Raw genomic sequence first — 27,563 nt, forward strand, 5'->3', positions numbered from 1 at the left:
AGCATCTATTTCTTTCTTTTTTTTAGCAGAAGTAATATTAAGAAAAAGTTGAGTCAAGGAAATATGAGATGAAATATCCTCCACCATTGCAGCTGGTTAATTCATAGAATGCACACCAACCCATAAAATGGCACAAGAAAGTTTTGGTGAGAATATTTGTGAAATTTATAGGTGCAGAAGTGGCTGGGTGGTAAGTAGCTTGCTTACCAACCACATGGCTTCTGGGTTCAGTCCCACTGTGTGGCACCTTAGGCAAGTGTCTTTTACTATAGCCTCGGGTGGCCCAAAGCCTTGAGAGCGGATAGGGTAGACGGAAACTGAAAGAAGCCCATCATATATATATGTGAGTGTGTATCTGTGTTTTTCTCCCCAACATCACTTGACAACTGATGCTGGTGTGTTTATGTCCTTAGCAACTCAACAAGAGAGACTGATAGAATAAGTACTAGGCTTGCAAAGAAGAAGTCCTGGAGGTCAGTTTCCTCAACTAAAGGCGGTGCTGCAGCATGGCCAGTCAAAAGACTGAAACAAAGAAATGAAAAGATACAGAAAGAGAACTAATAAAGATCAGCAAAAATCTTCAGGGCTGAGATGCCCTGGACATGTCTCACTATCATCATTATTTCTATGACAGTGAACTCCTTAAAAGGAAATACTCAAAACCTTCGACCCAGACGAGGTAAAAAGTTATGCAGTTGATGTTTAAAGTCTAGAAATTCTTTGAGTTGAACCTTTCTTTCCGGTCCTTGTTCTGTGGCTGTGTCAGAACATCCTCTTCATGAACATAAGGGGATTAATTGATCCCAGGTTTGATAATGGATGGGGACAGCATAAATAAATGAAAACAACATGGGTGGGGGGTGGGGGACACTTGGAAGGAGTTTTAGCAGGATTACAGGCCTGGGAACAAAAGCTTGATTTGCGCGTAATGCGGTATTTTTTGCTGTTACAAATTAGTGATGTGTGTATATATAAGGACATGTGTGCATGCACGTGTGTGTGTGTGTGTGTGTGTATATCGTCGTCACCATCATTATATATATATATTGGATGAATCGAGGTTGGTGTTTTGAGTAGGATTTTTTTCTCCTTTTGAGCAGATCTTACTGGTCCAAAGAAAACTGAGTAGTTACATAGAAATGAACGACAAGTTGAGCCGTCGTTTCATTTAGTTCTCAACTCAAGAAGGACGTCTCTGTCATTGTCTCCCCAATTAAAGAGACAACTGGTCAATTCAGAAGGGAAAACAAACTCCCTTGCTTTGGTAAGGCAATGGTCCAGATACTGAACAAGACATTTGAAAGGAAAAGGTGGGGAGAGAGGAAATTTACTTGGTTGCTCAAGTAATGGTGGGAAACTGGTCATCCCTCAGGCCACAGCCAGGCAGTGCTCAGTTTTGAAGAGAGGAAATCTACTTGAATTCCTCAGACATTGGTCAGTTCAGAAGACAGGAAATCCATTCGTTCTTCAGGCAATGATTGGAGTAGCAACAGCAGCAGTAGCAGCGACCGTAGCAGCAGCAGCAACAACATCACTTGTAGGTGAAGGAGGTGATGGAGAAAGGACAGCTGTAGCAACCTGGCTCAGTGTTGTCATCACGTTATCTATTGGTTGCCAACGGGAATCGTCAAGGGCCTCAAATATTTCCTGCAACAAATACAACAAAAATTCAAAACTTTATATCTGCACTCTTTCAGTTGCAAAGTTTTTCTTCAACTCGTAGAACTACACTTTACAAAGTCTCCCTAAGAAAGGAAGTTGAGGGGCTGGGCAACCAAATTTGCAGAGCTTTTTAAAGTCATCCTTTTACTGAGAGGAAGAAAGGACCACAAAGTTTTCTTCAATCTCATGAAATGTGGGAATGCTCATCACCTTTTAAAACCCTCCAATAACAAGGAGGCTGTATGGCAGTACTCATTATCTGTTTACATAATCCCAAAGTTAATTAGTCAAAATTGGTTGAATTAATTTAATTTGAACTGTTACAAGACAGAAAGGACAATGTGCACACATGCACATACACACAAATCCCATGAGATTGTTGTGGATTTACATCAACCCAATCTGATATTAAGAACTGTTACTTGGGCTTAAGACTCCCACTTGTACAGATATAGAAGCAGGATTTTGGATGCCCAAAATGCCAGAGTGGCACTGCTACACCTCCACAAGCTCACAGTGGTCTGTATGAATTAGATTACCATAAACTGAGTCTACCAGAGACCACTACCAAGTTGTTTTGCAATCTTTGATCACCCTACGAAATTGTCAATCTGTGCTTAATCATTGCTTACCATTTTCACCTTACTACTGTCAAAGACCTAGAACATATTCCTAAACACACAGCCGCAAACTGGATACGGTCACAGTTGGAACCATCTCAACTCAGAACTCATCCTCAGCCAGGTTATTATTCTCTCCTCAAGCAAAATCACCATCTGCTTCCCAATTTTCCTGAGAAAACAGTTTTCGCAGGAACCAAAATCTTCATCACGCATTCTCATCATTTTAAAATCTGCTCTTCTCTGCTCGCATGGGTCAGACAGAGTTTATTGAGACAGATTTTCTATAGCTGGATGCCTCACCCGTCACCAACCCTAACTTGTTTCCAAGCAAGAGAATATTTTCCCTTGGCCACTGGACATGCTTTTGCAGAATCCCATTTGTCAAGACAAGAAGACACAGACATATTCACACCACTTATGCATAAATACACACACACACAACCAGCTTCTTTCAGTTTCTGTCTACCAAAAATTACATCTAAAGAACACAGGCATGGCCATAGAATACACACTGGGTTTGATTCTGCTGCACAGTTCTTAGGTAGGTATCTTTTCATAGAGTCTTTGGTTGACTAATATTTTGTTAACGAATTTTGGAAAAGGGAAGACTGTGCAGAAGCCTGCTGCATGTGTTTTCATTTGTGTAACTGGAGATGAACTCAGCCAAAGACTGACAAAATACAAACCAGGCTGCAGACAATGAAGGATTAAAAAACCCTAATGGTTCAACAGAAAGGTTTGTATTTTGCTATTTTGGTTTGGGAAGAAAGTAGATCAAAGAATGTCTTTACTCACTTCACTTTGTTCAATGAATTCAGCATTGACTTTGTCGACATCGATTTCAAGTATGGGGTCTAAATAAAAGAAGGGGATAACAGCAGGGTGATTTGGATGTGACGGAATATACTGGAAGGATTCAAATTAAAAACAAAAACAAACAAAAAAATAACATCACAGTTGACTTTGGTAGAATGTCATATTATAAAATATACTCAATTCAATGTTGGTGAAACAAAGAGCATCATCATCATCGTTTAACGTCCGTTTTCCATGCTAGCATGGGTTGGATGGTTCAACTGGGGTCTGGGAAGCCAGAAGGCTGCGCCAGGCCCAGTCTGATCTGGCAATGTTTCTATGGCTGGATGCCCTTCCTAACACCAACCATTCCGTGAGTGTAGTGGGTGCTTTTTACATGCCACCGACACAGGTGCCAGACGAGGCTGGCAAACGGCCACGATTGGATGGTGCTTTTTACGTGCCACCGGCATGAGGGCCAGACAAGGCTGGCAACGGCCACAATCGGATGGTGCATTTTACGTGCCACCGGCACGAAAAAAACCAAGTCAAACAAAAGACAAAAAAAAAGTGAAGGAAACAGAAAATAGAAGTGGGTTCAACAAGTCACATCAAAGATAAACCTGTGGAGGAGGGTAGTAATTGAATTGATACCAAAGGTACAGGAGTGGCTGGGTGGTTAAGAACTTTGCTTCCAAACCACATGGTGTTGAGTTCAGTTCCACTGCACAGCATCTTTAGCAAGAGTCTTCTATTATACCCCAGGATAGCCATAGCCGTTCGAGTGGATTTGGTAGACAGAAACCAAAGGAAGCTTGCTATGTGAGTGTGTGTGTGTGTGTGTGTCTTGTCTCCTTGCTTTGACATGACATCATCATCATCATCGTTTAACGTCCGCTTTCCATGCTAGCATGGTTGGAGGATTTTGACTGAGGGCTGGTGAACCAGATGGCTGCACCAGACTCCAATCTGATCCAGCAGAGATTCTACAGCTGGATGCCCTTCCTAATGCCAACCACTCCGAGAGTGTAGTGGGTGCTTTAACATGCCACTGGCACGAGGGCCAGTCCGGCAGTACTGGTAACGACCTCACTCGAATCCTTTACACATGCCACCAGCACATGTGCCAGTAAGGCGATGCAGGTAACAATCACGTTTGGATGGTGCTCTTAATACCCTACTAGCATGGGGCTCGAGGGCCAGTAAGGAGACGCTGGTAACGATCACACTTGAATGGTAACTTTTAAGTGCCACTGGCACGGTAACCGGTTAGCCACTCTGTCAATGATCAAATTGTATGGTGCTCTTTGCAGCCTGTTAGCATGGATGCCAGTCATCGAATTTGGGTAGTCATAAATGAGTTTCACCATCATGCAAGCACTGTCCTTTCTATCCGACTATCCAGGAAAACCTCTGGTCATGGGGGAATATTTACCTTACTCAGAAAGAGGTGAGTGTTGATGACAGGGAGGGCATCTAGCTGTAGAAATGTCTGCCTCAAAGGGTCAGAATGCTGTCAGGCATTTTCTTCAGCATTCCTATTTAAATGAAAACCTTCCATCATAATTGTACCTTAAGAACCTTTTATGCCCATCATCAGCATCATCATCGTTTTAGCAGCCACTTTTCCATGTTGGCATGGGTTGGATGGAGTTTAATGAGACAGATTTCCTATAATTGGATGCTTTTGCTGTCAGCAACCTTCCCTTGTTTCCATGCTGAGTAATATCTCATCATTGCCAGACACGTTTCCAAGAAGAATATTGAAAATGAATGACGACATTCATTTACTAAAACCATGTTGAGATAAGGAGGAGACTCACACACACGGAAGGCTTCCACACAGTTTCTGTGTACAAAACCCACTCCAAAAGCCTTAGTCAGCCTGAAATTGGTAGAAGACTCTTGTCCATGGTACCATGCAGAAGGCGGCAAACTGGCAGAAACGTTAGCACGCCAGGCGAAATGCTTAGTGGTATTTTGTCTGCTGCTATGTTCTGAGTTCAAAATTCTGCCAAGGTCGACTTTGCCTTTCATCCTTTCAGGGTCTATTAAATAAGTACCAGTAATGCACTGGGGTCAATATAATCAACTTAATCCGTTTGTCCTCTTTATGTTTAGCCCCTTGTGGGTAGTAAAGAAATAGGTACCATGCAGAGGAAATGAACCTGAAAGGCTGTGCTTGGAAAGCAAGCTCCTTAAGCACCAATTTCTTATGAAACTTATGAAACAAATGAAACTGTTGGTTATTTTCATTAAATTCCTAAATACGTATTTTGCAAATTAACTGAAAGCCAGAGGTTAATTAACGTATTTCGTTAAAAACAGGGTCAGAGAAGAGTTAAGGATTAATTACCAACCTTCCAGCATCTCCATTTCTTCATCTGTGCCTTGGTCATAATAATCCTGGTAAAGAGAGAAAACCATTAATGTTAAGACATGATAAAATGACCTCAGCAGAATTTCAATCCAGAGCAGAAAGACAAAGAAATATCGATAAGCATTTTGCCTGGAATCCTAATGAATCTGCCAGTTCACTGCTTTAATAATAATGGTGGTGCTACTGCTACTTCTACTACTACTACTAATAATAATAATAATAAATGCCCTGATACAGTACCAGACAGTGGCTCTCATGGCTTCTGATCTTAACTGATTGGAAGTGTTATCGTGTACCTTGTTTTGTCTTGGTATAAAAGATGGGCTACAGCAAATATTCTGCTCAATGCCACAGATTTGCATGTCAGTTGTTTGATGTTAACCAGTTGACCATGTCCCTTAGTGGCTGATGAAATGTGCATCTCTTATCACGAGCAGAAGTAGTGGGGGAGCATCATAGCCATGTGTTGAGAGGGATTCTTTGGGGTTTGAATAATTCACCTCTGGAAACATGGGTGTTTCATTCAACACCCTTAAACAACCCTTATTCCGGGACCTTTGAGCGAGATGGGTTACTCGACCAGAAGAAAATTCTAACTGGGCCCCACATGCAAGGTCATGAGCTGTTTATCTTGATATGAGATCACCATGTCGCGCACATATGGTTATGATGCATGTGCCTTGTATACCCTTATCAGACGGGTAGTCATGATGGGTATACTGGGCTTCATATATTTTACTCCAGTGTACTTTCATGCCATGCACTGCTCTCTCTCAATAATAATAATAATAATAATAGTGGTTTCTAATTAAGATACCAGCATCACCTTACTGGCAGCTGGACTGGCACCTGTGCAGGTGGCATGTAAAAAACACCATTTTCGAGCGTGGCCGTTGCCAGTACCGCCTGACCGGCCCTCATGCCGGTGGCACGTAAAAGTACCCACTACACTCTCGGAGTGGTGGCCGTTAGGAAGGGCATCCAGCTGTAGAAACTCTGCCAGATCAGATTGGAGCCTGGTGCAGCCATCTGGTACGCCAGACCTCAGTCAAATCGTCCAATCCATGCCAGCATGGAAAGCGGACGTTAAACGATGATGACACAAGGTCAACAATTTTAAGAAGAGGGTAGTAGTTGATACTATCAATCCAAGTAGTTCACTGGTACTTTGTGTTACTGACCCCCAAAAGGATGAAATGCTAAGTTGACCTTGGCAGGATTTGAACTCAGTGGCTGTATGGTAAGTAGCTTGCTTACCAACCACATGGTTCCGGGTTTCATCCCACTGCGTGGTACCTTGGGCAAGTGTCTTCTACTGTAGTCTCGGGCTGACCAAAGCCTTGTGAGTGGATTTGGTAGATGGAATCTGAAAGAAGCCTGTCGTATATATGTATGTACTAGCAGCATAGCCCGGCGTTGCCCGGGTATGTAAGAGTCCCTAGTAGGCAACGACTAATCCCAATCTAGTCCTTTCACTCTAGGGAACGAAGGCGCATGTGTAGGTTGCAATGTCTTCTCTTCACTTGAATACTTCTGTGTATACGATGTTCCTAGCTGTCCCTTTGGGCGAAAACATGAAAACATCATTGAACCTCCCAAGAGTTAAAAAGGTCGAGTTGCGTCCCCTAGACAGTCTGTGGTTTATGTTTAATACACAAATCGGTTTGCTATGTGTGCCACATATGATTTAATTAACCGATTTTTTCCAGTAATAAAGTATCCTATTGGAATAAAAAGGGCCAGAGCAGACATGATGCTCGCTGTGAATTTAAAAAAAAATTCCTGCCAATTTGTGAAAGATATTGTCAAAAATACGTCATCTTGAATTTGAACGCGATTTCCCAAAATGGCATGATTTTATCGATTTTTTCTGATGGTAAGGTATTGCATGGAAAACTAACATCAGAATTAAGTTTCTTAGGGTAACATTAAGCTTCACCATGAGTTTGGTGAAAATCGATTGCAAGTTGCGAAAACTACAACAGAAAATGTGTTGCATATAAAAAGCTTAGATTCTCGACCCCATGTCGAATTTATCGATTTTTTTCAGAACTGGGGGAACTTTTCAAAATTTTTGCTGCGTTAGTTTTGAATTATGACATTGGGCTAGTTTCATCCGAATCGGTTGAAAGCCGTGGTCAGGGTGAGGGTACAACCTGACAGACACACAGAGAGACAAACTGCCGTTTATATAGAGAGAGATGTGTATACGTTTGTGTGTCTGTGTTTGTCCCCCCAACCGATGGTGGTTTGTTTACGCCCCTGTATTTTAGTGGTTCGGCAAAAGAGACCGACAAAATAAGTACCAGGCTTATAAAGAATAAGTCCTGGGATAGATTTGCTCGACTAAAGGCGGTGCTCCAGCATGATCGCAGTCAAATGACTGAAACAAGTAAACAAGTAACTGGAAGAAATGCCACTAAGTCATTTATCCAACTCATTGCCTTCATCATCATCCTTGTTTAAATGTCTGCTTTCCATGCTGGCATGGGTTGGATGGTTTGACTGGGGGACAGGTGAGCCAGTAGGCTGCACCAGGCTCCACTCTTGATCTGGCAGAGTTTCTACAGCTGGATACCTTTCCTAACGCCAGCCACTCCGAGAGTGTAGTGGGTGCTTTATACATTATACTGGCACGGGAGCCAGTCAGGCGGTACTGGCATCGGCCACATTCAGATGGTGCTTTTTATGTGCCAGCAGTATGGGGAGCCAGTTAGGCGACACTGGCAATGACCCATGCATGAATGGTGTATTTCAAATTTTCACATAAAGCCAGCAATTATAAGGGAAGGAGACAGTCAATTACATCAGCGCCAGTATTTGATTGGCACTTCATCCCTGAGTTGACCCCAGTGGAATTTCAACTGAGAACGTAATGGGTCGCAAGAAATGATGTTACGCATTTCATCTGACACATAAACAATTCTGCCGGCCTGCTACCTTAATAACACTCCTTCCTAACATAGCCACAAGGCCTGAAATTTTGTAGGGAAGGGGCTGGTTGATTACATCAACCCTGGTGGTCATCATCATCGTTTAACGTCCGCTTTCCATGCTAGCATGGGTTGGACGATTTTGACTGAGGGCTGGCGAATCAGGCTCCAATCTTGATCTAGCAAAGTTTCTACAGCTGGATGCCCTTCCTAATGCCAACTACTCTGAGAGTGTAGTGGGTGCTTTTTATGTGCCACCAGCACGGGGGCCAGTCTGCCGGTACTGGCAACAACCTTGCTCGAATCTTTTTACACATGCCAGTAAGGCAACGCTGGTAACGATCACGCTCGAATGGTGCCTTTTACGTGTCACCAACATGGAAGCCAGTTAGCTGCTCTGTCAACGATCACGCTCGGATGGTTCTCTTACCACCCTACTAGCACGGGCACAAGTGCCAATAAGGTGACGCTGGTAACGATCACACTTGAATGGTGCCTTTCATGTGCCACTGGCACAGAAGCCGGTTAGCCGCTCTGTCAACGATCAGTCAATTGGTACTTATTTCATCAACCCTAAAAAGATGATGGGAAAAGTCAACCTCGGCAGAATTTGAACTCGGAATGTAAAACTAGAAAATGCCCCAAAGCATTTTATTCAGTGTGCTAATTGTTCTGCCAACTCCCCACCTTAACGATAAGAATAATAAATAAAGGGCTGTATTAAATGGTAGCTGTATGAGATTACAGACAAGTGACAGATTCTCATAAATCTGGATTCAATCAACAAATTCAACCTTTTCTACTGACAAACACCCCAAATACCCCACCTTGATTAGGTGTTGAATGAATCACAACTAATGACAACAGGAATAAAAAAAATGAATAGTTGCCAGAGAGAGAAGGGTCTCTGCAACCTACCTGTACATGATCTGTGGTGTAACCTCCAGCATAAGGGTAACCAAACTGGCTGTAATACTGGGAATAAGCTGACCAGCTCTGGTAATATTGATATTGTTGGTATTGTTGATAATACTGACTGTATTGCTGGGCACTCTGGGTTCCAGGAACATCAGGAGGAGGGGGCCTGACAAACATAAATTATAAACAATTTTTTTTCAATTAGTGAAAAACATACAAAAAAAAAAAACTATGGAAAAGGTTGCAAGACGCAAAGAAAATTTTAGAAAAATAAAAAATAAATAAGTGAAAATTTTACTGGTGAGTGTGTTAAATTATAAGGCACAAAAAGAAAATGACTCTCCCGAGTCACAACAGAATATGCTTCAACACACGAACTCACATAAAGAATCTTGCAAACTAAATTAAAAAACGAAATACAAAGAGATTTATGATTAAATTGAATGAAGAAATAGGTTAGGAAAAGAAAAGCGATAACATCATCATCACCACCACCACCATCATCATGGGCATTTAATATCCACTTTTCCATGTTTGCATAAATCAAACAATCTGTTATGGTAGATTTTTCTACAGTTAGATGCCTTTGTTGTTATCAATCCATTCCCAAGCCTGGCAATATTTCTTCCAAAGCCAGACACATTTTTCATAGAAGACTAGAAATGAACAACATCATTAAAATGACAGCGATGTGCATTTACAACCATCATGTGATTGACTAAATAAGGAATACACACGCAAGAATGCGCCCATACGTAATGTGCTTCCATGCAGTTTCCTTTGGCTAAATTCCCTGATAAAACCTTTGGTCAGCTCAAGTCCAGAGTGGAAAACACAAAGAATAAATCATGGAGAGAGAGCAAAGGAGCGCAGTAAGGGATGGAACAATGTGAGAGGCAACTCACCCAAATGATGCTTTTGTAAGGAAAAGCAAGCATAAAAGGAGGAGGAGGAAGAGGAGGACTGGACAGCAAATGCAGGGGAATGAATAAAAATACCTTTTAGTTTTCTTTTTGTGTTGGTGCCACATAAAAAGCACCAAGACCACTCTGTCGAGTGGTTGGCATTAGGAAGGGCATCCAACAGTAGAAACCTTGCCAAAACAGATGACTGGAACCTGGCCTAGCCTTCTGGCTTATTAGCTCCTGTCAAACCAACCAGCCCATGCCACCATGGAAAAATAGAATAATGAATAATGAAGACAACGATTCCCCTTCTGAGGTGAATATGTTCACAGGTGGTGCTCCATTATGGTCATGATCCAATGATTGAAATCACTAAGATAAAAAAATTAAAGAATGGAAGAATAAATTAAAGAAAAAAAAAATGAAGCAACGAATGAAGAATTTCTTTTCAACAGACACATCTTCATTTGTTTGGCTAGAATCTCCCAAACTGGTAAATGATATCCAAAATGTTTAAACATACCTTTTAGGTGTAGCTAAACTGACCCGGATTGGTCTCCGGCCAATGGACACGTGCTGCATCTCAAACATTGCCTTCTGCTGTTCACTTTCATCAGTAAACCTGACAAAGCCGTAGCCTTTACTGCGACCATAATTGTCAAGCACCACTAACCCAAAGAAGAGAAACGAAAAACGACAGGAAACAGAATTATACTCGTCAGGTCAGTGTGTGTGTTTTATGGTTTAATCAAAAGAAGAAGTACAGCATTAATGGCCTTACTATGGGGCCACTGGGCCAGATAGGCGGACTGGACGTTATCTTAAAACAAAGTGAACTCTATTAAAGATATATGGTGGTGATAAGCCATATAACGGATTAAATCTCTCGCCAAATAAAGAGATGATAGCTTGACCATTCATGGTGTCTATCAATGTGTGATCAATCCAGTACAAGAATAAAAGAATATTTGGTTGTGTGACCCACTATTCAAGCAGCATTTTAATGTCCAGTTTTCCAATGCTTGCATGGGTCAAGCAGAATTCATTGAGGCAGATTTTCTACAGACCGATACCTTTCCTGTTATAAATCTTCATCCGTTTCCATGCAACACATTGTGCCAAGACAAAGGCACACACACACACATGTATGCATAAGCATGTGCCAGTGTACAAGCTTCTTTTCAGTTTCCGTCCACCAAATCCACTGATACAGCTTTGGTCAACCTGGGTCTAAAGCAGACCCAGGTTGATCGTCTTAGCTCAGAGTGCTAAGCAGTGGGATTGAACCTGAAACCACATTGTTAGGATAGAAGCTTCTTAACCACACAACCAGGCTTGTACCTATTCCAAATAAGATTTTCAGAGTATTTGACCTCATGCCACATCCTTACCCCAATCAATACCTTCGTTGATTATCTTTTTGCTATCCAATTTTCCTAGCAGTTGCCAATCTTAGCCTGGAAGCTTGGATTTTGTACTTGCAGTTGAATTCTTCAGTCTGAGGACCTGTAACTTTGCCATTCAAGATTTATCACGACTAACTTAAACAAAGGCCCTGAACTGTTTTGTTATTCAAATTTCCTAATAACTGTCCACTTTTTAGCATTTAAACCGGTTATATCCAGCCAAAAGTATTCAGCCTGTTTTATGTTCAAAATGGCCAGATCTGGTCTCTCACACCAACCCTACAATATCGTTTGAAAAATTAACAGCTTCCTCATCAAAATCTCATAGCTACAAGATAATGCATGATTAGTTCAAAACAATGTGGATAAAAAAAAAAAAACATTAATTTTGGCAGAATGATGCAAACACTAAAGGGTTAAAGTCTGTGAGCCATTATTTCTCATCGGCTGCCAACTTATTCAAACTGTGGGGCCCGGAGACTTCCTCAAAACCAGTCTAGCTAATTAAGCACTGCTACTCAAAATCACCAGCAATTAATTATGGAAAGTTGTAAGTCAGGGAGGATGTTCTTTCGATTCTCACCTTTAGCAGCACTGCAGGAACGGAAGCATTTTGAGAAAGCACTGTACAGTTCATAGTCATCAACATCATCAGAGAGGTCTCCAACAAACAAGGAATATTCCGGACTGTGAAAGGAAAGAGAAACACATTCACCATGAAACAAGGACCTTGTTTAGATTTATGTGTTTAAGACCTAAAATAATTTTTTGCATTGTCATAATCTCACACATTTGAAAGGAAAGAAAGAAAACTGAAAAAATTCTTAGGATATAACTGGTACTTTGACTAAAGGAAGAATTGAACTTATGACCTAGTGGTCAATAGTCAAGCGCTTTAACCACACAACTAAATAAAATAAAACCAGAAATTAGTTGGGGCCCATATCTCAAAGATCAAGAGGGACTGTTACTGCTCTCTAAGAATGCAAAAACAATTACCATTGTTGGATTTATGGTACCTCAAGAGGACAGACTCAACATTTCTCATCAACTCAAGAAAAGAAGAACACCCCAGATATCAGGATTTGTTTGATGGGTCCCTTGTTAAGGGATGGTATCTGGACTCATCCCTAATTCAAGTTGGTTGCCATGGCTTCCCAGTTTGACCAGTGCAGATTTTCCTGAAGAAGATTGGTCTGAAATTCAAACAAATGAAAACAGACACCAAGAGGCAATGGGCCGATGAAACAGGCCCAAGGTGGTAATGGTTGACAAGAGACTTGCAAGTGGAACTCTTCCACAGGTGAAGACTAATTCACTCTTCACTGCCCCACTCTGGGTACCGAGTGTAGAGGCAAAGGGGCAAAATGCTTGTGACCCTGGGATACCTGCTGAGGACATGGAAGTGTTTCCAACATTGTGATGAATTCAAGAAACAAAAGAATCTGCAATGTCCTTGAGAAGTTCTAGCAGTGGCTCTGGCATGAACACCACCGATGGATATCAAATAAATAGAAAAATACTTACGTTGATAAATGTTCTTTTCCATAACTGGCTCTGTTTAATTTAAAGCGTTTTGGCTGGGAAAATGATAAAAAAAGAGAATTAAAAAAAATTTAAATCTTCACTAAAAACAACATTGATACAAAAGGTGAATTATGTCAGGAAACAAAATCTGGGGAGGCATTTAGTTGCTGAGTGGTTAAGGTGGAACCACAGTTAGTATCTTCAAAGCAGAGGGATTACAGTAATAATAGTGACAGAAATGAGGACTTCATCCATTTCCTGATAACACAGTCCCATCAAAGTAGAGGTTATTTCCAGTTTGTGGCATTTGACTAAGAATTTGGCAGAGAGAAACTATGCAGAAACTGATCCTCACTCCTCTTCATCATTTCATATCCATCTTCCCTGCTGGCATCAGTTGGATGGTTTGACAAGATCCAATGGATTTAAGGACCACATCATGCATTAGTGAGCCTGTCATGCAATTCACAAGACCATGAACCTCAACGGGACTTCAGGTAGAATGTTTCCGCATCATAATAAAACCATAACAATGCTAATTACAACGAAGAAATAAACTTAGTTTATAATATATGTGGTCTGACCAATAAGTATCCGGACTGTTGCCATAGCAACAAAGCTAAAGCATGCAGAGTGAAGCTGCTTGGCACAGATTGACTTTCCATGTGCACCACTAAGTTTTAATGGTCTAGCTGACTTCAGCTGTTTACAGCAGTGCTTGGAAGGAAGCTGTGTAACATGTGATCATCACATTGACCATGAGAGAGAAAGTTGAGCAGAGAATCTGCATCAAATTTTTGCCAAAAGTTTGGCAATACCTGCTCAGAGTCCTACACAAAATTTTCAAAAAGTTTATATTGTTCTCGACACAGTCAAGGAGATCTTGTTCAACTGAAATCTGATTGTCCTTCTGGTCAGCTGAAAGTTGTTTTGACACAAACATGCATCCCATACCCAAATCTTCGGTGATGATACACTGATCTGAACCGTAACTAATCTGCACATCCTCTGATGCTCACGGATGGTGATTCGATGATTTCCCCTCACAGCTGCAAGTGCATCTGCAATGTATTTCTCAGTTCTGCTGGTTGCGGGGTCTCCCAGAATGTTTGTCAATATCAACATTTTTCCAGCCACCTTAGAAACGTCTGAACCACTCGTACACTTGTGTGCAGCGCATACACTCCTCTCCGTACACTTCCTGCAACTTTGCTAAGGTCTCTGAGCAGGTATTTCTGAGACAACTTTTTCTGTCATGGTGAATATAAACAGAGGAAGAGAACTAGAACGTTAAAACTTAGTGTGCATGCACAGCAGAGGTCAAGCCCAATCTGCACAAAGTGGCTTCACTCTGCATGCTTTATCTTTGTTACCATGGCAACAGTCTGGATACTTATAAATCAGACCTTGTATATATACACCCGGAACCATGCTAATAGCTTATGAGTGAAACTTAGGATTTCTTGGTTTTCTGTGAATCAGTTTTGATAAACGTTTCCCAGCTGGTTTGCACCCTATGGCAACACCATTGTTATGTTTCCATTATTCTGTGTGATGTCCTTTCTTTTTTATTTCAGATTCTTCACTTTTTGGGTGAACCATGCCAATAGCTTTTCAATGAAAACAGTCCATCTAGACATTGTGTTTTTTTTCCAGAAAATGAAGGGTAATGATACATATTAAGCTTACATTGAGTATATATTTAACAGAAGACCATAATAATATTATAACATTTATTGATATAATGAATTATTTAGCTACATGAGCACCATTTCGATGGATAACTTCAAAAACCCTATTGGTCATGGAATCTGTCAATTCCTTAACAGTAGCAGGTTGGACTGCCTCTGCTGTACCTTTTAATGTTCATCTACAAGACATCTTTCAGCATGAATTGGCATTTATCAGCATAAACATCTTGTTTAATGATGGACCAAAGATTTTCGGTAGGGTTGAGATCCTGTTGGACTTGACATAGAAAATGTGTCAAGTCCAACAGGAAACGGTGTTTCCTAGGGCTAAATAACAGTAGCATTCTTCCCTTTTATGGGACTGCCATATTAAGTTGACAATGTACTATCACTTCTCTCAGACCTTGTATGAAACATTGATTTGCCAGCGTTTTGCCAATAAAATATCAAAATCAATGGAGATTTAAATGAAATGAGACATTAAAAGAGAGATAATGTAATTACAGGTATACTGTTAGGCACAATCTTGCCATTCAGTCTTAGCATGGCACGGTGTGCCATCTCTGGAGAAGAAAGTTCAACAAAACAGTAACCGGCAGGCACTCTGCAAAAGAATCAAACAGAAAATAGATTACGAAGAGAAAGGCATGGCCGTAGGTAAGAAATTTTCTTCCCAACCACATGGTTCTGGGTTCAGTTCCACTGCATGGCAACTTGGGTAAGTGTCTTCAAATATAGCCTTGTGAGTGGATTTGGTAGATGGAAACTGAAAGAATCCTGAGGTGTGAAAACAGAACCAGGAATCAAAGGGTCTTAAGTTAGCTTAGCAAAGACCAGTAAGCAAGAAATTGGACAGGACCCTTCACCTTCAGATAAATAGCCCTGCTTGATATGTAGGAAGGGTGTAGGCAGAAATTCCATTTGGTGTCCCCAGTGCAAGCTATGGACACTTAAAAGGTGCAGTGGAATAGTAGGATGGTTAACAGAGAAAGTAGTTCTTTGTGTGGGCAGAAGATGTAGAGGAGCCATAATGACCACAGATACAAAGGGAAAACTGGTTTCCTCAAATATTGCCCACAGCTGTAACCTACACCAGTGTTGCATAACCAGCTCACTCAAAAGTACCTTGGATCATAGGGTGACATGCCATTCTTGAGGAGACCTATTGAGTCAAGTACATCAACATCAACATCAGATGGAAATTGTAGTTGTGGGCCCCATGCCGGTAGCACGTAAAAAGCACCATCCGAACGTGGCTGATGCCAGTGCCACTTTGACTGGCTTCCGTGCCGGTGGCACATAAAAAGCACCCACTACACTCTCAGAGTGGTTGGCATTAGGAAGGGCATCCAGCTGTAGAAACACTGCCAGACCAGATTGGGGCCTGGTGCAGCTTCTTGACTTCCCAGACCCCAGTCGAACTGTCCAAACCATGCCAGCATGGAAAATGAACGTTAAATGATGATGATCCTGTAGGCTCTCTGGAGTTTGTACATAATTTCGAAGTAGGTGACCTAATTAGCAATGCTGGGGGTTGTACAGAAAGTGTAATTGCTAGAATAAGAATACCAGGAAGAAACATCAGAGGTTGGAGTATGATAGAAGTATTGACAGTCAACAAGGTATTGGTTGACCCAGGGTTATAACAGAAGACCCTTTATTCAAGGTGTCAAGCAGTGAGACAGATCTTGAAACCATAAGGTTGCAAAGGTGAATTTCAATCAGAATTGGAAAAAGACGAGGAAAATACACACACACACACACACAGAGGGGTTCTTAGATAAAATTGCAATGGAAAGCTTTGATAATATAAACAAGTTAATGAGGTGTTTGTTTAACAATCAAGGTGTCAGGTGTGTTAAAATGTGAACCTAACTTAACATTCTTTAGTAATCTCTCTATTTATAAAGCTGAAGTTGACTGTGTATGGCAGGTTTGGTAGCCTTCAACTGACACTATCTCCTCCGAGACCCTGCGGCGCAAGTTGACCTAAATTGAGAGTATGATAGAAGAAGGCTTGCTCTACCTTCTGTAGAAGAAAAAAATTCAAATTAGACCATGTTAACACCAGAAATTATTTACGATTTTTTTACTGCTGTGTCACCATTTTTCAGTGTATTTCAACCAGAAAAATGTTGACTTAAAGAGAATAACAAGCTACATAATGCAAAATTTTTACTTTTCAAAAATTCTAATTCTAAAGGGTCGAAACAAATCCGAGCAACGCTGGGCGATACTGTTAGTGTATGATATGAATAAGTTTTATCCAAAATCAAGGAATAAAGAAGGCATCCAAGTGATGATGGTGCTACACAAGTTATTTTAGAATTGGTCAATTTGGGAAAACCTCACCAAAGGTGTTCTTCAAGGATGATTTAGTTTAACGCTAGCATTTAAGCCAACCACATCCAGTACAAATACTCTACCTGTTTTATGTTCAACTGACCAGATCCAGCCTCTCATACCTTCCCTGCCATGCCATTAAAAAAAAATAAACAAGCACATTGTTGAAAGCTTGAAGCTCCAAGATGATGCATAATTAATTCAAAACAATGGAAATAAACAGACATTAGATTTGATTGAGAAATCTGAATGCCAAAGGGTTAATAATGATGTCTTTGATAGATTCGGACTTACCCAGTCTGTTTATTGCGTATGATTTTCACACTGACAACTGTTTCTCCAAAATAACTAAAAGCCTGAGTGATGAAGCCTTCATCCATATACGGTTCCAGCTACGGAAAAAGAGAAGAGAAGAGATTGTTCAAAATAAATGTTTTCATCTTCTTTTTTTCTTTTTGTTTTTTTTAGAAATGATAATATTAATAATCCTTTCAACTGAAATCTGAAGGGAGGGGCAATGTCAATTATATCAACCCCAGTACACAACTGGTACTTATTTTATTGACTCCGAAAGGATGAAGGGCCAAGCTTACCTCAGTGGGATTTGAACTCAGAACATAAAGAGCCTGAAGAGATGCCACTTAGCAGCATTTTGTTGGGCATGCTGACAGTTCTACCAACTTGCCACCTGAATGACAATAATAACTTCTTTACTTAACAATTAAGGATTTACAAAAAGACCTCAGTCCTTGATTTCAGGGACCACAGAATGATGAAAAGCAAAGTTGACCATAACAGAATTTGAACTCAGAATGTCAAGGTTAGGACATTTTCTCCAATGCCCCAACTATTCTGCCAAGCTAGGGAAGGGATCATTGATTACAATGAACCTCAGTATCCAACTGGTATTTACTGTATTGACTCTGAAAGATTTAAAGGCAAAAATCAACGTCGGTAGAAGAAATACCCCGAAGCTTTGTATCCAACATGTTGCCTTACTGATGATGATGATGATCATCATTGTCATCATTTAGTGTCTGTTGTCCATGCTGGCAAGGGTTGAACAGTTTGACCAGAGCTGGGAAGCTGGAAGGCTGCACCAGATCCCAGTCTAATTTGACATGGTTTCTACAGCTGGATGCCCTTCCTAATGTCAACCACTCTGAGAGTGTAATGGGTGCTTTTACGTGCCATTTGCACGACACTGGTATCTGCCACAACTGTGATTTTGCTTGGTTTCATGGGTCTCCTTCCCAAGCATGACATGATGGCAAAGGTCTCGGTCCTTGCCTCCGTGAGGGCCAACGCACGAAAGGTGCTGATGATGATTTCCAACATGGCTGCAAGGCCAGAAATGTGTGTGTGTGTGTGAGGGTAGGGGGCAGCTGATTATGTAGAACCAAGTTCTGGATGGATTTATTTTGATTCAGAAAGAATGAATAGAAAGATAACCTCAGAATAATTGCAATGATAACTGGTGGCATGTAAAAGGCACCCAGTACACTCTATGGAGTGGTTGGCATATAAGGAAGGGCAACCAGCCATAGAAACCATACCAAACCAGATAGGTGGAACTTGCTGCAGCTCTCCAGCTTACCAGTTCCAGCCAAACTGTCTAACCCATGCGAGCATGGAAAATGGACGCTAAATTATGATGATGATGATGATAACCATCATCTTGTCACTTATTTACAACTTAAGTTCACTACTTTTAGCTTTTAATCATCATCATCATCATCATTTTAACATCTGTTTTCTATGCTGGCATGGGTTGGATGGTCTGACAGGAGCTGCTCAAAATGGTTTCTACAACTGGATGCCCTTCCTAACGCCAACCACTTTAGAGAGTGTGCTAGGTGCTTTTTAGATGGAACCCAAAAACCTGCAGCATTAGAAATGCTCGTCTGGCAAGGGACGCACGGACAGCCACAGTTTTACTTAGCTTGAATGGTTTTCTCAAGCACAGCAAATCGCCAGGAGTCTCGGTCCCCTGCCATCCCTCTGTGAGATCCAATGTCTGAAGATCCTTTCTCACCACTTCATCCCACATCTTCCAAGGTCTACCCCTTCCCCCATGTTCCCTCCACAATTAGGGATCAACACTTCTTGATGCAACTGCCTTCATTCATATGCATTACACGGCCATACCAGTGCAGCCTTTTCTCCTGCACCCTACATCTAATGCCCCGTGTACTCGTTTTTTCTTTCAAATCACTTACACCCTGTCGTATATGCTCACTGATATTACCAATCCAGTGGAGCATGAAGGTTTATTTCTTTCAAGCCTTTGAATATCCTCAGAAGTCACAGACCATGTCTCATTGCCATGTAGCTTAGCTGTTTGTGTAGCCATAAGAGATAACCCTAAGCAGAATCAAAGCTATAGCTTTAACTGAAAAGCATCCACATCATCAGTGCTATTCGACTGCCTGGCTGGGATAAATCCAACAGCACCAACGCCAAGTAGCGATTAGGAATAAATGAATTTTGGGTTGGTTAAGAAATATTTGGGACATATTTTAAGTTCTAATGGCAAATTCACTCTTATGGTGAAAGGCATATGTGCATGTACACACACACACACTAGCGTAGCTAGAGTGTGTGCCACCCAGGGGCAGCCCTTCTGTTTGCTGCCCCAGGACTCCACAAAAAGCACATATTGCCTACAGCAGACTCAAGTGTCACCCCTTTAAAAGTCCCTTCTGAAGCATATTGCCCCTACCGTCCAGGACAGATTGAAAAGCTATGCTAGTGCACACACACACACACACATGAATGAACTTATGCCATTCTATACACACATAATATATATATATATATAAGATTCTAATTAGATGATAACACTAATTAAAGATATGCAATCAATTTGACTAATGTTTATTACCAGATCAGTCTCAAATTTGGAGCAGACTCCAAATCCGAGACTAAGTTGGACATCATTTATTAGGTGCCACATAGCATCTATTGTATGAAAGAAGTCTATTTAGATGCATTTGTATGTGTGACAGTCTATTCATAGACATTTCATTTCATTTAAAACTTTTCAAAGGCTCATCAACTGAATGTTGGGTCGTTTCTTCCCTCTCTCTCTTCTATATATACAAACACTCAAATATACATAGATATAAACACACACACATACATACACACATATATACACATAACATACATTCATACGCATATATACACATAACATACATACATACACACACACATATATACACATAACATGCATACATACATACACACATATATACACATAACATGCATACATACATACATACACATAACATACAAACACATATATACACACACATACATACATACACACACATATACACATACATACACACATACATATATATATAATGTGAACAATGACAGAGTGGTGATAATCAGCTTTGAATGAACAATTAAATGTAATACCATGAATTCCATTCTCCAACGTTAAGAATTATGCTGACTGGAATTTCAGATTTTATGGATGGTTTTCTTCAAGGGTAATCATCCACTTTTATATAAACTCTGTTAGATAATAACTGTAAGAGTGCTGACTGAGGAATCAGCTTCAATTTATTAATCCCTGCTTATCATCATGATGCTTGCATGGGTTGGACAGAATTTATTGAAGCAGATTTTCTACAGCTGGATACCCTTCTGGTTGCCAACGCTTATCTGTTTCCAAACATGATATTTTGCCGTGACCAGACATGCTTTTATGGAAGATTGGAAAGGAGAGACATCAGATGCAAGACGATGACACTTGTTTGCATCTATCGTGTAATGTCATAAGGAGACAGTAACACACACACACACACGTGAATGGCTTCTTTCAGCTCCTGTCTACCAAATCCATTCACAAGGGTTTGGTAGGTCCAGAGCTATAGTAGAAGACCTTTACCCAAGGTGTCACAGAGTGGGACTGAACCCAGAACCTGTGATTGGGAAGCAAACTTCTTATGACAGAGTCACCCCTGCACTTATATCATCATCATCATCATTTAGCATCATATAACGTCTGCTTTCCATGCTGGCATGGGTTAGACAGTTTGACTGGAACTAGGAAGCCAGAGAGCTGCACCAAGCTCCAGTCTGGTCTGGCTCAGTTTCTATCCTGACGACAACCCCTCCAAGAGTGTAATAGGTGCTTTTTACGTGCCACCAGCACAGGGGCCATTCACATGACGCTGGCAATGGTTACGACTACAGTTTCCCTTGGCTTGATGAGTCTTCTCAAACACAGCATATGGCCAAGGTCTCAGTCATTGTCAGCACCCCTGTGAGGTCAAACATTCAAAGATCATGCTTCACCACCTCATCCCATGTCTTCCTGGGTCTACGTCTTCCACAGGTTCCCTCCATAGTTAGAGATTGGCACTTTTTTACAAAACTGTTCATGTCCATACCAGAGCATTTGTCTGTCTTGCACACTGCATCTGATGTCACTTATGTCCAGTTTTTCTCCCAAAATGTTTATGCTCTGTCGCTCATGCCCACTGACACTGCACATCCAGTGAAGCATAACAGCTTCATTTCTTTCAAGCCTTCGCAGGTTCTCTGCAATCACAGCCCACATTTCACAGCTGTGGAACATAGTTGTTCGCACACAGGCAACATACAGTCTGCCTCTCATTCTGAGTGAGAGGCCCTTTGTTACCAACAAAGGTAGAAGCTCTCTGAACTTTGCCCATCTTATTCTTGTTCTTGCAGCTACGCTCTCACAGTATCCACCTCCAATGCTGACTTAGTCACCTAGATAATGGAAGTCATCAACATATATATATGTATGTATATAAACATACACACACAAACATATGTATACAATATATATATATATATAGTTAATCCAAACATGAAAACACAACAACACGAGGACGTGGGACAAATATAGTATTATTGGACTCTCAGGAAGGAAGGGAAGAAGGGTTTAACGTTTTGAGTGGAGCTCTTCGTCAGAAACATAGGAAAAGGAAAGATCCAGAGAAGGGAAGACAGAGGAAAAAAATAATCGCCAACAGTACACACACACACATATATATATATATATATATATACACAACATATGTGAGTGTGTGTGTGTAGAAATATATATCTCTGGAGGCTGTGACTTTGAAGACCCGACAAATGAAGTGAGTTCATGGCTTGCAGGACGGCCTGCTGCACTTGTCCATCAACATCAAAATAAAAATCTTATGGATATTGTAGTTGTTATACCCATGCCAGTGGCATGTAGGGCCTCACAGAGGAAATGATGAAGACTGAGACCCCTGAGATATGCTGTGACTGTGAAGACCCGACAAAGGAAGTGAGTTCATGGCTCGCAGGACGGCCTGCTGTGCTAACCTTGGATCATAGAGTGACCCACTGTTCTCGAGGAGACCTATTGAGTTAAGTATGTCAACACCAACATGAAAATAAAAATCAAATGGAAATTGTAGTTAAGACACCTGTGCCGGTGACATGTAAAAAGCACCATCCGAACGCGGCAGATGCCAGCGCCGCCCGACTGGCGTCCATGGTGGTGACACTTAAAAGCACCAACCAACCATGGCCGTTTGCCAGTCTTCTCTGGCCCCTGTGCCGGTGGCATGTAAAAAACACCCACTACACTCACGGAGTGGTTGACGTTAGGAAGGGCATCCAGCTGTAGAAACACTGCCAAACGAGACTGGAGCCTGGTGCAGCCTCCATGGCTTACCAGACACTGGTCAAACCGTCCAACCCATGCTAGCATGGAAAACGGATGATGATGATGATGATATATATATATATACAAAACGTGTGAGTGTGTGTAGAAATATATATATATACATACATACATACAGGCCAATACAGTAGGCCATTGCTGGCAAGGTGTTAGCAAAAATCATTCTCAGCTGACTGAAAAACATCTCATAGCAAGTCTAGCAGAGAGTCAATGTGGCTTCAGGCCAGGGAAATCAACCACAGACATGATCTTCACACTGCAACGACTACAGGAGAAAGCAGCAGAACAACACTGACCCCTCTTTGTGGATCTTTTAAAGGCATTTGACTTGGTGGGCTGAAAAACTCTTTGAAAAGTGATGGAGACTTATGGGTACCACAAAAAGCTCATGACCAGCAACACTGAGGACATGCTACACTTTTGTGGACTGGTTTTCTTGTACAGCAGACATGTTTAGTCTCAGGAATAACACTTCAAACCTGAGCTGTTCTACCCGTCCCCACCATGATGTCATAATAGAGAGAGAGTGAGAGAGCCCAAGCCAGTGACAGTACATGGAGGTCCTTACCTATCTTGGCAGCACGACTTGTACTAACTCTTCTGACCTCGAAATTGAGTGGCAAATACAGTTTATCACAAAAGTTTCTGGTTCAGACAAGAAGCATCTATGGAACTGCTATGACAACATTGCTCACAACACGAAGATAAAGGTGTACAGTGCCACAGTATTTCCTGCCTCTTATAAACCATGGAACGCATGACCTCTACCACAGGCACATCGAGGCCCAGATGAGAGTCCAACTTCATCATCTGCACTCTATCTTGCATATTAGGTTGCAGGATTACATTCCTGATGTAGAGGCCTTTTCTAACTCATTACAGCTATGCTGGGTGGGACATGACTGCAGGAAGGAGGGCAGCAGGCAGAGCTATGCTGGCCAGAGGTTGCAATACAGGGATGTGCTGAAGAGACATTTGAAGATCTCTGGCATCTCCCCAGATACTTGGGAGGAGAAGGACCTACAGGAGTGATAAATGGCACTGATTGCTGAAGTTCGTAATTCCAACCATTGAGGAGAAACAGTAGAGAGAGTAGAAAAGAGGAGAGGCATCACTCCTCGGTTGCATCCTGTAGCTTCACTGTAACAGATGTCATTGTTACTGCAGATCAAGAGTAGGCCTTGGAGCCAACATGTGGAGGAGCCTGCTAGGGTTGGTTACTCAATAACAACAGTCAATGTCAACCTATGAGGGACAGCCAAAGAAAAAACAATATAAGCCCAGTAGGTGAGAGCTATAAATATGAAATGAATCATTATAGAACATATAAATGAAAGCACACACACACACGCATGCATACACAGACAGACAAATGAATGCAACATTTTAATAAATTGAAAAAAAGGGAAAAGAAATCATTAAAATGCTGCTATGAGATCAAATTACACCTGGAGAGTTCAAAGTATTTATTTTAATGCTAAACAACAATAACAGCAGTTTTAAATGGCTTTTGTCCTTGGTATCAAAGTGACATCAAAAGAACATCTGATCAGCAGAAATCTAAGCAAAGGCTACAATGTGATATTAGCCGACTTTAGCAAATCCCACCAGAGGCATTCAACGCTTTTTACTTTGTTTCTCACTAAGTTATATATACAAACATCCTATCATCTCCGTCTTTGATTTTAACACCTACATTTAGATCCAGTACCAGGCAGTGGCTCTCATGGCTCTTGATCTTAACTGATTGGAAGTGTTATCATGTACATTGTTTCGCCTTGGTATAAAAGATGGGCTACAGCAAATATTCTGCTCAATACCACAGATTTGCTTGTCAGTTGTTTGACCATAGCCAGTTGAGCATGTCCCTTAGTGGCTGACGACATGTGCATCTCTGATCATGAGCAGAAGTAGTGGGGGAGCATCATAGCTGTTTGTTGAAAGGAATTCTTAGAGGTTTGGATAATTCACCTTTGGAAACATGGGTGTTTCATTCAACAACCTTAAACAATCCTTATTCAGGGACCTTTTAAGCGGGATGGGCTACTCGACCAGAAGAAAATTCTAACTGGGCCCCACCAGCAAGGTCATGCACTGTTTATCTTGATATGAGATCACCATGTCGTGCACATATGGTTGTGATGCATGTGTCTAGTGTACCCTTATCAGACGGGTAGTCACGATGGGTATACTAGTTATCGTATATTTTATTCCAGTGTAACTTTCATGGCATGCACTGCTCTCTCACTCAATAATAATCCTTTCAAGGCCTGGATTTTGTGGGGAGGGGGGACAGTCGATCACATCGACCCCAGAACTCCACTGGTACTTAATTAATTGACCCCGAAAGGATGAAAGGCAAAGTCAACCTCGGCAGAATTTAAACTCAGAATGTAGCGACAGACGAAATACTGCTAACCTTAAAGAAGTTATAAAAATTATTTGAACATGCTTAACCATCACATCTGACACTCTAATAACTGACTTTTATGTATTCACATATTTGTTCCACTTAATAGGGATACTCAAGTCTATCTTGTTATTTTGATTTTTAGTCCCACAGCTGTATGAACCTAAGCCGGAACTCATTTAATGTATCCAAATGCGAAAAATTTTAAATAAAACAACAAACCTGGGCGTAAGAGAAAAAGGATAAAATATATTATTGATCGCATTATACATGAGTAAATGGAGTTTATTGTGGAGAGAGAGAGAAGACGATGCAATCAAGGATGTGAAAAAAATCATTGGTTATGTCTACAGGATAAAGTTGTTGGACCGAAGGTTAAACAATAAAAGTACACAGACTGTAGATACGAAATAAACACAAACATGAAATAAAGATAAAGCAATGTAATTTGATAAAGGAAATAAAAGACCACAAAAGGCATCGAACCATTTTTCCTTGCCAAACATAGACACATAACGGCACATGTATGTGTATATATATATATATATATATATATATTTTACGGCGATGTACTTGCATAGCAAGTGATCTGATCTGAGATCGTGTGCTGGAACGAAAACAATTGCAGCGTGTAAGGTGTTTGTAAGCCATTTAAGAAACACACAAAAACCGTTAGATTCACTTCAACATTTTAATTTAATTTGTCAAAATATTTTCGTCGCTTTGAGACCGCGACCTGTTCACTGACAAAACTCTGTGATGCATATATATATATATATATATATATATATATATGTATGTGTGTGTGTGTGTGTGTGTATGTATATGTATATATATATGTATAAGCATACCTACGCAAATGTGTCTCCCGTCACCAGGCTTTGTTTCCTCATTACTTTCAGAAAAATGGATACGTTTAAGTACATTTTCCACAAATACCTTTCACTTGGTGTAGATTCCGATTATTTCTGAAACTTTTTCTCAAAGTTATGAGGAAACAAAGTACACTCTTGTAAGTATGCCGAGAGAGTGGGGGGATGTAGTCCTACAAAATCAATAAGATGAGATACTTGTGATTAAATGTCTTCGATTTTGTTTGTTTGTTCGAGATTAATGAGTGATCTGAAGTTAAACTACGACTTAAAAAATGTTTTGAAAAATAATCGTAGAATATTGAAGCAAAAATCATTTTTACAGAAGTTGAAATACAAAAAGGAACTTTATATCAGCTTTTAATTGAAACAAACCGGATTTTTTTCCCCATTTATATTTTTTTATTCAAGAAAAACAATCCAAAACGTTTGTTAGAATTAAAACGATAAACAATGACATGTTTTGTAATAGTTGGACATATTAAAAACGAAATAGAATGTATTTTACTCGCTTTCTCCAAACATATCATAATTATTGATAATATTTCCCCGTCGGATCTTTAATTTCCCACACAACAGCTAAAATAACAGGAATTTTAAACAATTTCATTTCAAAACAAACAAAGGAACAACACAACGGAATCCCAGACAACAGAAAAATAGGGAAATTGGTTAAAAGGATTTCGAAAACATTGTTTTGTTTGTATTCTTTATCAATTACGAGGTTGATTTTCACTGTATTTTGACCAAGAAACGCAGTAATTAGAGGAGGCTGAAATAAACTAATTACTCACGTCTCCCATCCAAAGAGTTGAGGTTCCAGTCGCAGACATCGTCTCAAAGAGAAACTTTTTACTGGAGTTCTTCAGGAAAGGATTTCAGCAATATAAGCAGAACAATTCGTTTTTAATTACTAGTGTGGAAGTCTTCAGATGAAGAAGAAACACTTGCAACAAAAGATGCAACAGAAAAATCCTTGGAATTTTTTGTCTTTTTGGCGAAACACGTGGAGAGAATCGAAATTGAACAAGAATTGATGAACGTCAAAAAGCAATTCATACAACAATAACAAGAACTATATTCAAATAATTCAATCAATATTTGGCTATCAATCCTCTAAACAAAACGACTTTTATAAATATTAATCCTTAAATAGATTAAAAATCTTGAAATAATTTCTTTAAAGATTCTTTACGACATGAAACTGTCGGCATTTCAGTTGAACCGGTGTCGCAGATAAAAAAGCGGCCGAAAATAATTGATCCGCCTTCACCTCGTCTCTAACAGCAGGAAGAACAAATCCAGTCGTTTTAGGTTTCGTTTTTGGATTTGGTTTGCAAGATTCTTTATGTGAGTTCGGGTGTTGAAGCATTTTCTGTTGTGTCTGGGGA

The 27,563-nt window shown here is 40.5% G+C and overlaps 2 protein-coding genes across 2 annotated transcripts in view; one reads left to right on the plus strand and one right to left on the minus strand.

Moving 5' to 3' along the window:
- Positions 1-486: 486 nt before the first annotated feature.
- On the minus strand, positions 487-27,416 carry LOC115215021 (tRNA selenocysteine 1-associated protein 1). The gene is made up of 10 exons (XM_029784142.2): positions 26,967-27,416; positions 17,478-17,575; positions 15,345-15,444; positions 13,150-13,202; positions 12,206-12,309; positions 10,740-10,884; positions 9,312-9,477; positions 5,441-5,486; positions 3,081-3,139; positions 487-1,647 (listed from the first exon to the last, which is right to left on the minus strand). Exons 1-10 carry the CDS (start codon positions 27,003-27,005, stop codon positions 1,468-1,470), a joined length of 990 nt encoding a protein of 329 aa, XP_029640002.1. The 5' UTR covers positions 27,006-27,416; the 3' UTR covers positions 487-1,467.
- The window catches only part of LOC115214923 (COBW domain-containing protein 1), a 118,287-nt gene continuing 118,132 nt past the window's right edge, over positions 27,409-27,563 (plus strand). Inside the window, exon 1 of the transcript XR_005000303.1 lies at positions 27,409-27,522. The gene's annotated coding sequence lies outside the window, so the exon portion shown is untranslated. The remainder of the gene's footprint in view (positions 27,523-27,563) is intronic.

This window comes from Octopus sinensis, linkage group LG8 (assembly GCF_006345805.1).
Source record: "Octopus sinensis linkage group LG8, ASM634580v1, whole genome shotgun sequence".
Classification (NCBI taxonomy): domain Eukaryota; kingdom Metazoa; phylum Mollusca; class Cephalopoda; order Octopoda; family Octopodidae; genus Octopus; species Octopus sinensis.